General features: G+C 39.5%; 1 protein-coding gene across 1 annotated transcript; it reads left to right on the top strand.

Moving 5' to 3' along the window:
- Positions 1–290: 290 nt before the first annotated feature.
- GTF2A1L (general transcription factor IIA subunit 1 like) lies at positions 291–16,097 on the top strand. Its single transcript, XM_058164991.1, has 9 exons — positions 291–411; positions 3,396–3,497; positions 4,671–4,788; positions 5,991–6,058; positions 7,419–7,515; positions 10,024–10,589; positions 10,954–11,241; positions 13,967–14,056; positions 15,898–16,097. The coding sequence occupies exons 1-9, from the start codon at positions 328–330 to the stop codon at positions 16,003–16,005; spliced, it is 1,521 nt and encodes a 506-aa protein (XP_058020974.1). The 5' UTR covers positions 291–327; the 3' UTR covers positions 16,006–16,097.
- Positions 16,098–16,419: the final 322 nt, after the last annotated feature.

Below are 16,419 nucleotides of genomic sequence, written 5' to 3'. Positions count from 1 at the left end.
GACGATGCAGCCACTCATTTTACTTCGCAGAAAGGAAGGAGATAACTTGATACTACCAACTGTTCTAAAGCCTTTCCCTCGTCGCCCCTTTTTCCTCTAACGTAGTTAATGTTTGTCTATTGTTCTTTCATTGGATTCTCACGTCAGGGATCCTCCTTTCGGGATCTCGCTGAATCTCGCTTTACTTTTCCCCCCGAAAAGTTCTCCTTTGCTACTCGCGAAAACGCCAGACTTCGGCGAGGCGTGGCGTGGCTGTTGCCTGGGGAACCGCCAGGGGGCGCGCGCGAGGACGAGCGTTGGGAGCCCCGGCGGCGGCTTAAGCGCCCCATGGAGCCACCGGCGGAGGCCGGAGGTGCTGCAAGAGAAAGGGAGAGGAGAGAGCGAGAAGCGATGGCTCACGGCAACCCTGTGGTGAGGGTGAAAGAAGTGTGTGTGGGGAGAATTGAAAGAAGGAAAACATAAAAAGAGGATTGAAAGGCAGCCCAGGTTGAACCGACCCCATCCCCCGGAGGGTCTGCTCAGTGCAGAGGGAGGCTGCGTTGACTCGTCTTCTGGCTATTGAATAGAGTAAACCCTTTTTCTGGAGGTACAAAATAGGGCTAAATTGGTAGGCTAATCTATCGCAACTAAGATTAATACTAAACGGAACATACTAGCAAATATATCTGCTATCCTTTACCTGGCCTTGGTAAGTGAGTGGGAGGAAAACCCATCTTGCTGAAGAGGAAGGACTAAATCCCTGAACAGGTTAAGTAAAACAGGAGGATGAAACACAGCCCAGTTGGTTTGAGAAGGCTGTGACGGGATAGATAGGCTATAAGCAACAGTGATTCTGACTTGGGCAGTTGGCCTCTAGATTCCTATTTACATAGTAAGATTATGGAATGCCTAGGTGACTATAAGTAGTAGTGGCTGCCTGTGAAGTTCCCTTGAGTAGGATAAAGAACTGTATTAGATCTTGATTCAAGGGCTCCTACTCTGAGTAATCAGAGTAGGAGTAATCTAATCTCCACATAATGATGCTGCAGGTGGCCTGCAATTCAGAAGTAAATCAGTCCCATCCATCACTTGCAAGTAGTTTGGGGATAAGTGTAGAATGAGTTTTGAAACAATATCCTTGGAAATATATAACAGGGTAATCCTCTTAGAATTGATCTGAAGGGTAGCCATCTTCTTAATTGACTAGGTTAGATAGCAATTCTGAAAGTCAAACAAGAGGAATAATATTTAATGTAATTTACTTTGTGTTTTGAGCATCAAAGAATTTCATGCCACATTATTTCACTAATTATAACAAAGTATGCTGAGCCATAATGATTTACCTTAAAACACCTCACAATTTAGTGCTGAATTCAAATTTGAAATTTTCAGCTGGTACTTCTGACCTTCAGACTATCACAGTTCCAAAATAACATGGAACAGGTAATCTGAAGTGTTTTGTATTTTAATTCAGTAAATCTAGAGTTCAGACAGATACCTGCTGTTCACAAAAATGCTCATTGTTTCTTTAAAAGGTCATCTGCTTCAAATTACTTGTTTGAGGTTGTGTGTGTATAATTTAGTGCCTGCCTTGTATTTCTGTTCACCCAAATAATAAATGATAAAAAACCCAGAAGAAATGTAGCTGGAAAGCTTTAGTTAACGGAAGGACTGCTTTATGAGTAGTACTTAAAGGAATCAAACTAAGCCTATGTTTAAATTAATTTGCTATCTTTCACAATGACTCTGATCTAAATTGAATATAGTTTGGATCTAAATGCAAAACAGAATCAGTCCAGATTTGCGCTGCATTTCAGAACAATTTTAAAAACTGCAATACAGTTAACATAAAATGCCAGAATTCATTTATTGTGGCATTAATATGTAGTTCATCCCATTCAAAAAAATCCCTAAACATTTACTGTCTAATGTAAAAGATCTAGGATCCAGGGAAGATATTAAAGAGAAGTGTGTATATAAATGAGCATGGACAAACCATTTGTGTACATTTGTGCACCACATTCTAGAAAGAAAGAAAAGGGTAGATAAAAGTATTTTGCCAACTCAAGATTCTCTGGCTTCTTGGTCAAAAAAGAAAAGCTGCTGAGCACTTCCTGATCCCTTTTCTTCCTGCTGTTTGCTCTGAGAATTATTGAGAATTTTGGCAAGAACTCCTTTCTGCACCTCAGATGCCGGTTTTGATGAGGATCTTTAAAGGATCATCTTTAAAAGGAAGGTGATTGTTGCTCATCCCCTCATTTTGGATAATGCAATTACTTTAAAGAAACATTTTTGAGAAAGGAAAAAATAAAGGATTTCCCCCCCACTTAATATTTTAAGGAGGGTGTGGCTTTTGTTGACAGGATAAACAACATATTATACAATAAGGCCAGGTGGAATGTTTAAAACTTCAGCCTGTGCATGATTCAGCTTGTTCCCTCTTTTTCTGAGTGAATTGCACTAGCAAGCCAGCATTTGCACTGATATATTTTGAGGACAATCAAAAGATGAACATTAACTGTTCTGTCTTCTCTGTTATCATCACAATTGGGGATGGGACAGGTAGGAAATCTGAGACCTGAGTTTTAATATTCTCTTATGGAACTTCTCTTTAGATGACTGTGTGTATTCTTTGGGACTGGGCATCATTGTGTTGTATGCATATATGTCAATTTCAAATTTCAAATCTTTATGGTCAGTGCACAACATATGTACAATGAGATTGGTTGAGCTCCCTCAGTGCACCCCCCCCAACACAATACAACTCACAGTGAAGGCAGAAAATTCCTAACCTAATCAATCATATTAACAACCCCCAGTCCTATTGCACCAGTGTGAACATGTTACATGTTGCACTGGCCCTGCAAGTCCATCGTACTACGTAGTTATGATGTTATTTCACATTCAGGAGTCTGACAACCCACGGATAAAAACTGCTCTTCACCCTGTTTGTGCTGCTGGCTATGCTTCTATATCTCCTTCCCGATGGTAGGAGGATAAAGAAGTGGTGACCAGGGTGTGAATCTTTCCTGTATTATATATTATTACTATAATATATTATATATTATTACTATATTATATACTATTCCCTTTTGGGGATAATTATGCAGTCTACGAAGCTAAATACGAAGCCAAAAAGAATTAAAGGCCTGAGATTTTAAAAAAAGCTTGCTAAAACAATTTATACATAGCACTATTCATTTAGACCATTGTCCTGGTCACTGAATTTTTGTATTCAATTTCCATTCAGCACCCATTTATTCTTGATCCATTTATTTTTAACAAAAGACAACATTCTGAGTTTCTCTGTTTTCTGCACTCAGTGCTTATTCCTTAGATGTATTATCTAAATCGAATATAGGACCCAAAAGCAGCTCCCCTCTTACCTCTTGTTCTGCAATTTATGTGTTGTGCAGCCTAAATTCTACAAATCGGTCATTGATGATGTGATTGAAGGAGTCCGAGATGTTTTTCTGGAAGAAGGTGTAGATGAACAAATTCTGAAGGAGCTCAAGCGGGTTTGTTGATAACTCCATTTCTCCTGCCTATCTTATCTTTTTTATCCTTTCTAGTTGGTAATAAGTAAATCACACATCTGTTCTTGGTAGATGTGCCCATTTCTTCAATTACCACTGGTTTTGTCCATGTTGAACATTTGAAAATATTTGAGTTGCCCAGATCTTGGGTATTCCATTTCTGACCTTGGATGGGATGCCACTTTCCTTTCAGGGTTGGGATGCAGTTTGAAGGTCTTCCTAGGCTTGAAAAACAGGTGTCAGCTGTGGCCAGGAAGGCCTTTGTACAACTTCATCTGGTGCGCCAATTGCACCTTTCCTAAATTGGGTGCCCTTCATTCAAACTCTAGTGGTGTGACTATTGCAATGTGCTTTCATGGCGTTGCTCTTGAAGGCCACTCAGAAGCTTCCACTGATCCAGAGTGCAGTGGCATGAGTGGTATGCCCCCATAGAGGTAATCCTCACTTAGTTAAACTTTGAAAGTTTAACAAACTTTCAAAGTTACTACAGTGTAAAAAAAAAAGCTTTGTGATCAATTCTCACATTTAAGAATGTTTCAGCATCCCATGTCCCCGTGATCACCATCTGAACATATCACAACTAGCTTCCAACAAGCAAAGTCATTGGAAAAGCTGACAATAAAATTTCAAGTTGGGGTCACATGGTATCTTATTTAACTACTGAATGGGAATGAGATTATAAGCACATTGGAGTTACATGATTTTTTGTTTTGTGCCTGCAGTATTTAGTGATGGTGTTGCTGGTCTCAATTGTGAACACTAAGCAAAGATTAGTGTGATTCAAGGTCTGCTTATTACCTTTATGTCCCTACATGGTTTATGCTGTGGTTTCTTGAGTGACTGCCTGCCTCCCATAATATCTATAAGATTTTCCCCTTACATACATTTTGCATGAAACAGAAAAAAAAAAGTATTTATGATTTATAGATTTGATGATTAGAAAAAAAGATATAAAAACACTTTTTGCTTTTTCATTGTTTTCTTTTTTCCTTTATTTCTTTTCTTCACTTTATATTGGTTATTGTTAATTTTTATCTCATTTTTAACATTCTTAATACAAATTATATGAAAAAAGAAGAAAATTCACTGCACTTTAAAGTGGATGGTCTTTTTTTTTCATTTTTGTCTCTGTGTTTTAATTTTTTTTTCTTGCAGCGCTGGGAAATGAAAGTGATGCAGTCTAAAGCAACTGAAGGTTTCTTCCGCCACAATCATGTTTTGCCCCAGTTCACCTTGCATCTTCCGTCCAGCTTCCAAGCCCTGCAGACTACAGGTTGATGACTGATTTCTTTCAGCAAAGACTGTCTTAGAGAGGAATCATTGCTCAGTATAAAAGCATGGATATCAATTCAGCTCCTGCAACTTCTGCTGTGGGATGAGTAGAAAGCGATAGAGAATAATTTGCCTTTTTCAGGCAAAGTTCAACATCATTCTCTGTCTCTTAAGGGGAAATTATGGGAATCAAACTCATTGCTAATTGCTAACATGGAGAATTTTTGGGTTTTTTTGGGGGGGAGGCAGAGCTACCTTTCCCTTCAACAAAATGTTTGAGCTTGGAGGGCTGCAGGGAATGTGCCGTTCCTGATAGGGGTGGGGCTGACCATTTTAGGCTTTCTATGTTTGGAGTTTTAAGGGTTATTTTATTTAAAAAATGTACATTAAGATAAGTAGAACATAATATTTGGAAAGTTATTTCTTTTAAAGGAAAAAAAAAAGCAAATTTGGCACTGAATTTCAATGCAATGATTTTGGCTAAGGTGGTACTGGAAGCCGCATTTGGCCTGTAGAATATGACCAGCTGATCTATTTTGAATTGGACAGAAATGCTCTGGTAGATATAAAAATATAGCCAGAACCTAGTGGCAAAATAATTCTGTGAAAGTGTTTCCTTTTTCAACTACTCATAATGGCTGTATTTGCACATCAGATTAAGCTTGAATTTTGAAGTCTTCCTTGCTTACTACTTGTTTACTTCTGCTGACTCCTCCTGCCTGTGGAATAGAGTAACCAAATCATAAATACCAGCATGATATGGGAAATTAGGAAACCTGGCTCATTATCTTCTTAACCTATAGTAACTTTTTATAACGAAGCATAGTTACAATGAGTGGTCTCATTCTAATGTTGGTCAAGTGTGACAAATAAATTAAACTTTTCTGGGCTTTTTCTCTTTTAACAATAAGTACAAATTCTAATGTCAGTCTGTCTTGTTTATAATGCATGCACCAAGGGTATATAAAATGTGCATTTTATACATTCAAGAGCAGCTCTTTCTTATGTGGGCAATCTCTAAATGTGTGTGATTCAGTTCTTAGAATTATCAATAGTGGGCATTGAGATGGGCAGCAACTTAAATTTGGTTAATAGATAAATGTTGCTGGGAAAGGCTACAAATTCACATCATGAAAGGGCAATTCAAGAAAAATTCAATTGTTTAATGATGTTTAATCTTTTATTTAAATAATATCCCTTTAGGTGTTACTACAGGCAGAGGAATGCATCAGTTCACTAACGGTACAACACCAGCAATAGCAGCTGAACTAGTATGTAACTTTGTTATTTCCATACAATTTTAGCATTTCAAAAAAGGCGAAAATGTAAATTCAGCCATGGATGGAGACATAATTCTCTGTGCTCTGTGCTGGAAAATACCGTCTGCCAAAATTGGGCAAAGCCCCAGGTAAGTATGGGGTGCTCCAGGAGACTGGAGGCAGCTCTGGGAGACCTGATGCAGGCCATACACGAGTTGTGGGAGTGCTGTGGACAAGTCTGTTCACCTCAGGGAGGATTTTCAGCACCAAAGTGGAGAGTCTTGTCCTCAGCACCCCCCAAATTCTATGCGGTGTCTGCAGGGCTTTCCAGGACCTTCTCCACTATCCTGAAACACTACCCTGCTCTCCTTACCTGGCAGATTGTCTGCTTAAACAGCTACAAGATCACTCAACAACCACAACCGAGAGTGCTGGGATTGCAGTTGTTGAGTGAAGTGGTCACATGACATCTTGGTTAACCACTGCTTTGCTCAACAACAAAGTCTGGTCTAATTGTGGTCATAATTACCTGCATAGCTTTAATATATTCCATATTCTCGAATGATTCACATAGTCAAAGGCCTGGCTGAAATCAATAAAACAAAGTTAAATCTCATTATGGTATTTTCTTGCTCTGTTATTAATTGGTAATAATGTGATTTTGTTTTCCTCTGCCTTTCATTTCACATTCATTTGGTATTTCTCTTTTTATGTATGACTTTGTTTTTCATCATAAAATTTTAAGTGAAATATTGCTTGCATAAGGATAATTGGTAATTATGCACTATCTTGCACTTCTCATGGGTAAAGAGTTATACACCGATCACCAACCTGTAGATCAAAATATCTTGCTCAACTGTATATTTGTTGGCATAAAACTGTTTGCACTTTAACAGTTTGCACTTTAACACACTCCTGTGGAGGGTTAGCAGAATTATTTTTCTACGAAGAAAAAGGATGGTAGAAACTGTGAGAAAATATGAATGAATTACAAATGAGACTCCCCATAAAACATCATGAGTGTGGTGAAGCACTTGAAAGAGAGAGAGGGAGAGTGAGAATGAGTGAGTGAGAGAGAAAAAAAGTGTTTTTCACAGAAACATAGCCAGAGTGTAGAAATACAGAATTAACCTCCTCTTTCAGGATTGAACCTCCTGGATGGTTTTAGTTCTTACAGTGATAAGAAAAGGAACTCCAAAAGAGGTAGGAAGTCTATATAACACCAAAGAAGAACTGAACATGATTTCCTGCCACACGAGATAAAGCATAATTTATGTTAATGAAACAGTACATGGGCTGCTCTGAGGTAAGATACTACAACTTTGGACATAGTAATTGAATGGTTTTTCCTGATAAGCTTTCTTTTATCTAGGAGTCTTCCCAATCTAGTGGGGCCGTCCTTTCTCTGCCTTCTGGCCTTACCTATCCTATCCAAATACCCTCTGGTGTGACTCTTCAGACAACCTCTGGTAAGAGTTAATGGTATAGCCTTCATCAGTGTTTCTCTGCCTCAGGATTTTTAAGATGGGTGGACTTCATGCTGGTTGGGGGAATTCTGGGTGTTGAAGTCAACCCATTTTAATGTCCTGAGGTTGAGAAACATTGGCCTTGAGCACAATTTATGCAGCAAGCATGACAACAGCAGCAACAACAACAATTTACCAAGCAAATGCAACCGGGAAATAGTGAAGTGTTAGTGTTAATAATTGAATCTTCTGCAAATGTAATGCCTAATTATTTGTTCTGGTTCCCTTTTAATGAATTTTGTAATTCAAGTGCTCGTTTTAAGAAATTCTCCCACCTTATGAAAATCTTCAGCTTTCCCAATTCTTTGAAGAGAGGGAAAACTGCAGTGTGGACAAGTGTGTGTACGGGGGAGAAATAATAATAATGATTTGATAGACTATTGCTGGTGCTGATATTTTAATTAAAGAAGCTTGCATGCTGGAAAGCAACTCTATCCTGGCCAGTGTGTTTTCTACAGTCGTAAATTCAAAAGGACAACATGAAGCAATAGATAAGAGGGGGAGTGCATTCTGGCTTAATAGAAAGGTAGTTTGGATACCGGGGTGTCAAACTTGCGGCCCATGGGCTGGATACGTCATGGCTGGCCACGTCCACATCCAGTTTAGTGAAGGGGGAAAAATCGCAATACATCATGTGATGACACCGTGACAATGCAAGTTTGATACCCCTGCTTTAGAGAGCATTTAAGGCAATGGAAAATCATATAGGAGAACTTTCTATAACATGGCCCCCTCTGGATATATTGTAAAATACTTCCCCAGTGCTAAGTTGAAGTGCTAGCTGTCCAGCCAACACCCTTGAGACAGCAAGTCTGGAATGAAATTTTCTGTCCCCATTCTTCTATTGCCTCTTTTCCCTTCTTTGACTTCCTTGCAAAGAAGGGGAGCAAAGCCTAAAATCAATAAAGGGGAATATTTGTAGCTCAGGGTTGAAATGACGGATCCTGGTACTCTCTGAGCTTGCTTGTTTTCTTGCAGATGTTTCATTACCCTAAATAGGTAACATTATCAGTGCTAGTAAGGAATGTTGTTTGCTGTCAGTTTATATTCTGGTGACGTGCTTGTCTGTGTGGATGGGGCGGTTTTAGAGATTCTTTGGTTGGGCTGTTTATTGATGGCTCTTTGTCAGTTTCTTGATTGGGGCTATTGTTTACTTGATTGTGGGTCTGAAATTAACCTTGGAGTTAATCTATGCTGATCTGAGTGCTGTTTACTGATGGAGAGGTGTTGGAGTATTTTTCTGTTTTGGCCTAGATGAAGCCTAAAATATTTTATTGTGGCAGTGTAAGAATAAGGGGGACACAAATACTTTGATATCAAGAACATGAATTAAAACTTTTTCACGTATTGGCAGAGGATGGGATGAAGGCAGTGTCATATTTGTGCTGTAGTTATGTGCAAGTGAAGAAAGGTTTTTAGAATCCATGGTGATGCAGATTCTGAATTTCAGCTCATCTATAGGTCGCTAATCTGGGGAAGACTAATGTGAGAAACAAGGAAGGGAATATTCGTTGAAGGGGGAATGTACAATCTTTCACTTATCCAAAAACAGATAGAAGGATCATTCGTCTTCTCTTTCTCCTTCCTCTGTAGCCAAACTAAGAAATAATATTTGTGGGCATGTAATTGTATGTAACTTTATTAGCCTGAATTGGTCCACTGCAGGATGAAAGCTTCTTCATTGGTGTAGGGCTGACTGAACAAGTGACTGGGCCAAAATTATCCATTTGGCTACTATGCTGGCATGCACTCTTTCTCTCTGTATATGAAATACAGTGATAATGTGATGAGCAGCCTTCAAATGCAAAGAGACTGGTCTGTGTACAGTAGTGTTGCAATGGAAACTAATCCATGGGATGGGGAATGCAGAAGGGGCAATATGCATTTTTCGGAACATGAGCTTTGTTCCATATTTGTCTTTACAGCATTAAAGAATCATTTTAATTTCAGCAGAGGAGTGGGGGCAAACTATTAGTTTGGAGGAGCACTTTACTCCATCTCCCTGGAACTATCCCTGCTTGTATATCCTTTTCTGCTTCTTTACAGAGTTGAATTAACTGTTGATCAATAGTGGTTGGAGGGAGGTAACTGTCTGAGTGGCAAAAGAGTTGCATATTTGTTCAGTCGTTTTTGCTTCCACGATAGGTGGCCATACAGTAAATGGAATAAAACAAAGAAACATTGGACATTCTGGTTGGCTGCCAGAGAATTTCATTAGGCCAGGTGATTTCATTAGGGCTGTGCAGCGTTTCAGGTTCTATTCTTGAAAGGTGCTGGAGTGCACTTTTTCTGAAGGAGACCTGTCTTTCCCTGAATCTGAGTAGCTGACACATTGTCTTGGAAAAAGACCTGCTATTTTAAAAAGTTGGTGGGCATGCTTTGAACTTTATGGATTAAATCCAAAAATGCTGCATAGTCCACAATTTCTGTTTTTTCTTCTTCTTCTTGTAGGGCACTTGTATAAAGTTAACATGCCTGTGGTTGTCACTCAAGCTACTGGGGGAGGAACTGCCATTCAGAATCCACTTCAACAAATATTTCAGCAAGTTGGGAAGCAATCCTTGATGTCTCAGCCAACCCCAGTCAGTATTATACAGGCAAATATGTCTTCTCTTCAAGAAACCAGCAATGGTAGCTTGCTGACCTCCAAGTCGCCTGTGCCCCAGCACCTAAAGATGGGGGATAAAGACTTGCTTGGGGCTTCTGCTGCCACACTAGAAGTCACCAGAAGTCAGGGGGAAGTTGCAATAGGGACCCTGGTAAGCCTGCAGTCTTCAAGTTCTTTACAGACTCCCCAGATAGCCGTTACGACTGTCCCTGTTGCAAAGTCATCTGGAGTAGAAAACCCCAGGTCCAGAGAAGTAAGAGAAGGCGTTTCTTCTGGTGAGGGTCAATTGTCTGTGAATGTTGATCAGCCTCCGGAACCTGATGATATAATTGAGCTGATAATTATGGGCAATGACTTGGATGACCCTGCCCTTCTCTCTGATGAAACCAGTCTCTCTTTCGTTGAAGAGGTAACTCTGCTGCTTTTTAAAATTTTATTTTAAAGGATTTTTAATATAACTACTTGAAGACAGCTTGTAGATATAATTTTAAGAATGTATTTATGCACAGCTTGAATAGAAATGTGGAATGAGCTTCATCACAGAGTTGCTTTGCAGAGGGAGATGGGCGGCATATAAATTTAATAAATGAATAAAAATAAAACCATCCATCCATCCATCCCCATTTAAAAGCAATAGCAAAACACCTATTGATTTTACTAAAGTTGAACAGTCTTGATATTTTTAATGTGTTGTGGGGTCAGGAATTTTAAAAAAGAAGTTATCTCTTGACTGCGTGCTTCTCCGTAGCTTTTCAGATCCCCACTTCTTTTAGTTAGATACCAGTGTACAAATGGAATCAGATCTGCTGGCCCAGAAAAATATTTCTAATGACCTTGAAGAAATCATTCAACTAGATGGGACAAGTGATCTCTCACCCAAAGCAGAAATAGAAAGTCCAAGAGATGGAGAAGATGAGGAGCTTGTGGGTATAATTGATGCTGAAGATTTAAAAGTCTTGGATGAGGAGGAAGAGGAGGAAGGTGAAAATAGCACTTCAGACAATCAGTCTCTCAACAGTACCAGTGATGCTGATGAATCCTCAGTTGATATTGTTGAAGAGGTAAAACTTAATGTTTACAATGATTTGCTTTCACTTTGGCAGCATAGTCTTAATTTGCATTAAGAAAACAGATTAGAGTGGACTTTTAGAGCTATCCAGCTCCTCCATTGATAGATTACTAAATCCTTACCTCTGCTATAAAGATCTCTAATGAAGGTGTTCTTTTCCACTAGGGCTGTGATGGCGAACCTATGGCACATAGAGCCATGTCGCCTGGTACGTATGGCATTGCCTGTTCTTCTTCAGGGTTTCTGGCACGCATATGCACTTAACAATCAGCTGGCCTTTGTGTGTGCAGCAGTGCCAGAAACTGGAAGAACTGGTCTTCCATTTTCCTGTGTGATCATGTGTGCCAGCCAGCTGATCATCATGTGTGCATGCATGCCAGAAACCCAGAAGACTAGCTGGCCAGCGGACATGTGCATGTCGAAAACTGCAAGTTCATTTTCAGGTGCGCGCATGTGCCCTGGGCAGCTCCTCTTCTGGGTTGTGACTCACTCAGCTCCAAAAAGGTTTGCCATCTCTGGAATAGGGCATCATTCTTAATGTTAAGTGTAGATCTCCTTTTCTGTAATCTAAACCTATTAGTTCCTGGAGCCCTCCAGATATTTTTGACTATAATTTCCATGGTCCCTTGATTGACCATATTGGTTGGGCCTTAATGGGTGTTGGAGTCCAGCACTAGATTGTTGCCTTTTCTCTGTAGCAATAGAACACTAGTTTGCCAGGTCATCTGTGTGAAGTTCTTCATTAGTATTTGAACGTGGTATCAGGTCACATCTTAAAGCATCCATTCTGAAGATTAAATTCATATAATTCCTTCAAGGTTCCCTAGAAGGACTTGAGGAGAACACAGCTCTCCCTGCTCAAAATTAACACTCACAATTGGATACACATGTAGTGTAGGTAGTGTGCAGATAGTCCTCGACTTACAACAGTTTGTTTAGTGACTAATCAAAGTTACAACAGCACTGAAAAAAGTGACTTATGACAATTTTTCATAACTTATGACCATTGAAGTATCCCCATAGTCATGTGATTAAAATTCAGATGTTTGGCTCATAAATATGACTCATATTTATAATGGCTACAGTGTCCCAAGGTCATGTGATCACCTTTTGTGACCTTACGACAAGCAAAGTCAATGGGGAAGCCAGATTTACTTAACAACTATGTTACTAACATAACAACTGCAGTAATTCACTCAACAACTATGGCAAGGAAGGTCATAAAATGGAGCAAAACTAACCGAGACATTAATTTTGGGCAACAAATTTTGGGCTCAGTTGTGGTCATAAGTTAACTACCTGTGTTATAATGATGGGGAATCTACAGGTATTGTTTATACATCATCTAGTTTGAGGGGGGATTATAAATTTGCAGTGTTCATCTCTGGGCAAGACACTAACTCATTGTATAACAGTAACAGCAAGAGAGTTGGAAGGGACCTTGAATGCTCTCTTAGTTAGATTTGCAACTTCCTGGAAATAACTTGTTTCTTATTACTTCTGGCAATTGTGTGTGTACAACATAAATTAATTCGGTCCCTGCAAATCCCGAAGCTGCTCCCTGTCCTGGTTCCACCAAAACAATTTTGCATTTTCTTTTTTAAAATATTGAGTATTAGTGCTGAAAAGTGTTTAATTGGGAAAATGTGCAAAAGTCTGGTTAATAAAAAAGAAGTTTGCAGAATTTACCTTCCAGAAGGCAAAAAAGGGGAGTGGAGAAGTAATTGAGACAGGACACACATCTTTTGAAGGATGAAAGTGAGGAAAGCTGAACTGTATTAGCAGAAAAAGTAATCTGAAGTCATTTATTGCTAAACCTCCAGAATGTTCTTTTTTTATAGAAAGAAAGCAGACAGCAGCTCTTTTTGGGAAGTGTATTTGTCTGAGAGCTCTGTTTAATATCTGTAAAGTTGAAAGAAAAGATACAATGTTCAGAAATGTGCCATCAGCAAGGTGCAAGTTGCAACATAGCTGCTATAGGTATAGTACTGATGCAGGGCAGTTTCCTGAATTTTTACTTGAAAAAGCACAACAGAGCCCTTGAGGAAGCAATATATTCTATTTGGCACCAGGTACATTTGTAGAGTCTGTCAACCATTTGTGATGCTGTCTGAGCTGTACCCTGCTTTGCAGATCCTGCATCAGGTACCAAAGTGGACAAAAGAGCTCCGTGAATTTGTTTGATCCTTATTGTAGAGGCAAGAACTGAAAATACGCTATATCTGTGATGGCGAATCTATAGCAGCACCCTCTCTGATGGCACATGAGCGATTGCCCTAATTCAGCTCTGCCGCGCATGCGCGCTCGCCTCCCACCATCCAGCTGGTCTTTGGGTCTCTGCTATGCATATGTAGGGGGAGGGGTGTGTGCGAGGGGGGACGCATGCACATGTGTGGGGGCAGGGGGCGCATGGTGTGTGGTGTGTGCGGGGGGCGTGCTGGCATGCATGGGGGCCACACACCCATTGTATTTGGGGGGTTCAGGCGCACACGCACGCATTCACACATGTGTGTGCTTTGGGCACTCGATCCAGAAAAGTTAGCCATCACTGCCCTATATAATAACGCTCTCTATTCCTGTACCGCAGTATATATAGTGTTACAGTATATAGTATACAGTACTATAATGACGGTTAGGTGCAGCCTATTTTAATAAAATAGCTAAATGTTAGTCAAAATTCTTTAGATTAAACTTCTGGGGTGTTTGTTTCTTTGCAGGATCCTTTAAATTCCGGTGATGATGTTAGTGAACAAGAAACACCTGATGTTTTTGACACTGATAATATAATTGTGTGCCAATATGACAAGGTATGTTTAAGTATTTTTCTTTTTAAATGACCTCTGAGACTTCAAGTCAGCCTTCCTTAATATCAAATATGTCAGGAGTACTTATTGCATGGTGATGAGAAATTTGAGAAGATACAGATATTTTTACCTAGTTCCATAGTGTCAGATTGGGGCAGGCCCCTAATACATTTATATTTTTAGGCATGTAGTTAAAAATTCTGGGGGTTCTGTGTCCAAATATATGTTGTATACAAGAACTGACACAGAAGCAGTGGTGAAATCCATTTTTTTTACTAATGGTTCTGTGGACGTGACTTGGTGGGTGTGTTGTGACTTAGTGGGTGTGGCTTGGTGGGTGTGATAGGGGAAGGGTACTGCAAAATCTCCATTCCCACCTCACTCCACAGGAAGGATGTTGCAAAATCCCTATTCCCTCCCCACTCCAGGGAAGGATACTGCAAAATCTCCATTCTCCCCATCTGGGGCCAGCTAGAAGTGGTATTTGCTGGTTCTCCAAACTACTCAAAATTTCCACTACCCGTTCTCTGAACTGCTCAAAATTTCCGCTACCGGTTCTCCAGAACCTGTCAGAACCTGCTGGATTTCATCCCTGCACAGAAGTAACCAAATAACATGTTTGCTTAATTCCGCTTTAATATGAATCCCCTCTTATATTTATATAATTGAATAGCATGCTTATTAATCCCCATGCCCATGAGCTAGTGAAAGATTACAACAAAAAATGTGACAACAAACCTATGGTGAATGATGACCTCTTCAGTCGTATGTTGTCTTTTTATGGAATTGTGCAGCTGAAATCTCTCATATGCTTGCGAGGTTTCAGAAAGCCATGCAAACAGAATGAAAACTGAGTAGAACCATGTGGTTAAATGTTGCCATTCTTTAAAAGAATTGGACCTTTTGATTCATTAAGAAATCTAATCATCCTAAGTGTGAATTTTTCCCATAATGCTAGATAACTGGTTATCATGAGCCTGTGCCTTTAGACACACTACATTTTTAATAATATGGGGCTGGGGAGATAAAAAAAAATTTAATCTAAAAATTAGATAAATGGAAAACAGATCTTGGCATAACGGAGATGAACAGGTGTTTGAACAGGTGTCGGTGCTTCATTTCTCTCTGCTTCAGAGCTGGCAAGGCTTATTTCCAAAAGCTTGCTTGGGACAATTCTGATTAAGTAAGAGAGGAAAAGAGTAACTCATAAAGGCCCATGTAATGTTCAAACAAATCTGTGCACACCACCTAGGTAAACTGATCTCACACTTTTTTCAGTTGCCCAGATCTTGAAAATATTAGCTTGATGATTGTGAGAAAGGCAGAAAGGATCTTTAATGTGATTTCTCAGCACCTTTCAAGGTCCTGTTGTGAAAATCATACAAGTGCTGTCCCTTACATTGTGTGTGTGTGTGTGTGTGTGTGTGTGTGTGTGTGTGTGTGAGAGAGAGAGAGAGAGAGAGAGAGAGAGAAGCAAATTGAGAGGAACTGTAAGATTTGCCACCTAGTGAAAAAGTTTGAGGGTTTTCTCATCCCCATAAGCCTAAATGAGCATAATCAGGGACCAAAGTGGAGGATTTATTAACAGAGTATCCCAGAAGGTATCATGACTTGAATTCTAACAGGAGGTTTCTTCCTGCAGTGTTTTTCTTGCTTCTAAATTACTGTAAGATTTGCATTGTTGACTCCCCGCCCCCTGGTTTTGGTTCTAATATTAGACTGTAACTTTCTTTCTCATCGCTTATAAAAGAAAGTATCTTTTCTTTTAGTGGACTTTCTAATCACCAGGATGCAATTGTTTTTGGAGCCATGACTGAGGGAGCTGATACTTTGTCTTTCATTAGGTTCAGCGAAGTAAGAACAGATGGAAATTCTACTTGAAAGATGGTGTGATGTGCTTTGGGGGAAAGGACTACATTTTCTCCAAAGCCATTGGAGATGCAGAATGGTGAAAGTTTTAGAAATATCTGCAGTATTTTTAAAAACTGTTTTGTAAAATTCAGTAAGGAAATATTGAACTTTTTGTGTTCTGAAAAAAATTCACATGAACAAAGTATGTGACTATAAAAAAATCCAGTGTTGACAGTTAATGTGTGTATTGTTCAAGCTCCATTTAATTTGTATGAATCAGTAAATACTCTCCCTCCCACCTTCCCTCCCTCTCACACACATACACACTTCCCCTTATTCCTTCCTCCAAACGCACATAAGTCACTCAGGTGGGCTTACAGCAATTGAAATCAATATTAAAAAACTGAAAACATTTTGAAGACACAAAAATGGAAAACATATCTAGTAAATCATAGCGGGCAAAGACAAGAAATAGCAACTTTGACAATGTCTCTCTGGACATTGAGGTGACACAT

This window comes from Ahaetulla prasina, chromosome 1, assembly GCF_028640845.1.
Source record: "Ahaetulla prasina isolate Xishuangbanna chromosome 1, ASM2864084v1, whole genome shotgun sequence".
In the NCBI taxonomy this organism is placed as follows: Eukaryota; Metazoa; Chordata; class Lepidosauria; order Squamata; family Colubridae; genus Ahaetulla; species Ahaetulla prasina.
The sequence above is the reverse complement of the archived record's forward strand: the minus strand, read 5'-3'. Positions and strand labels throughout refer to the sequence as shown.

Excerpts from the sequence above, each read along its gene's own strand:
- GTF2A1L (XM_058164991.1), top strand. The coding sequence starts at position 328 with ATGGAGCCACCGGCGGAGGCCGGAGGTGCTGCAAGAGAAAGGGAGAGG. Across the intron at positions 412-3,395 it reads TGGCTCACGGCAACCCTGTG|CCTAAATTCTACAAATCGGT; the intron begins GTGAGGGTGAAA and ends TGTGTTGTGCAG. Across the intron at positions 6,059-7,418 it reads CAGCAATAGCAGCTGAACTA|GAGTCTTCCCAATCTAGTGG; the intron begins GTATGTAACTTT and ends TCTTTTATCTAG.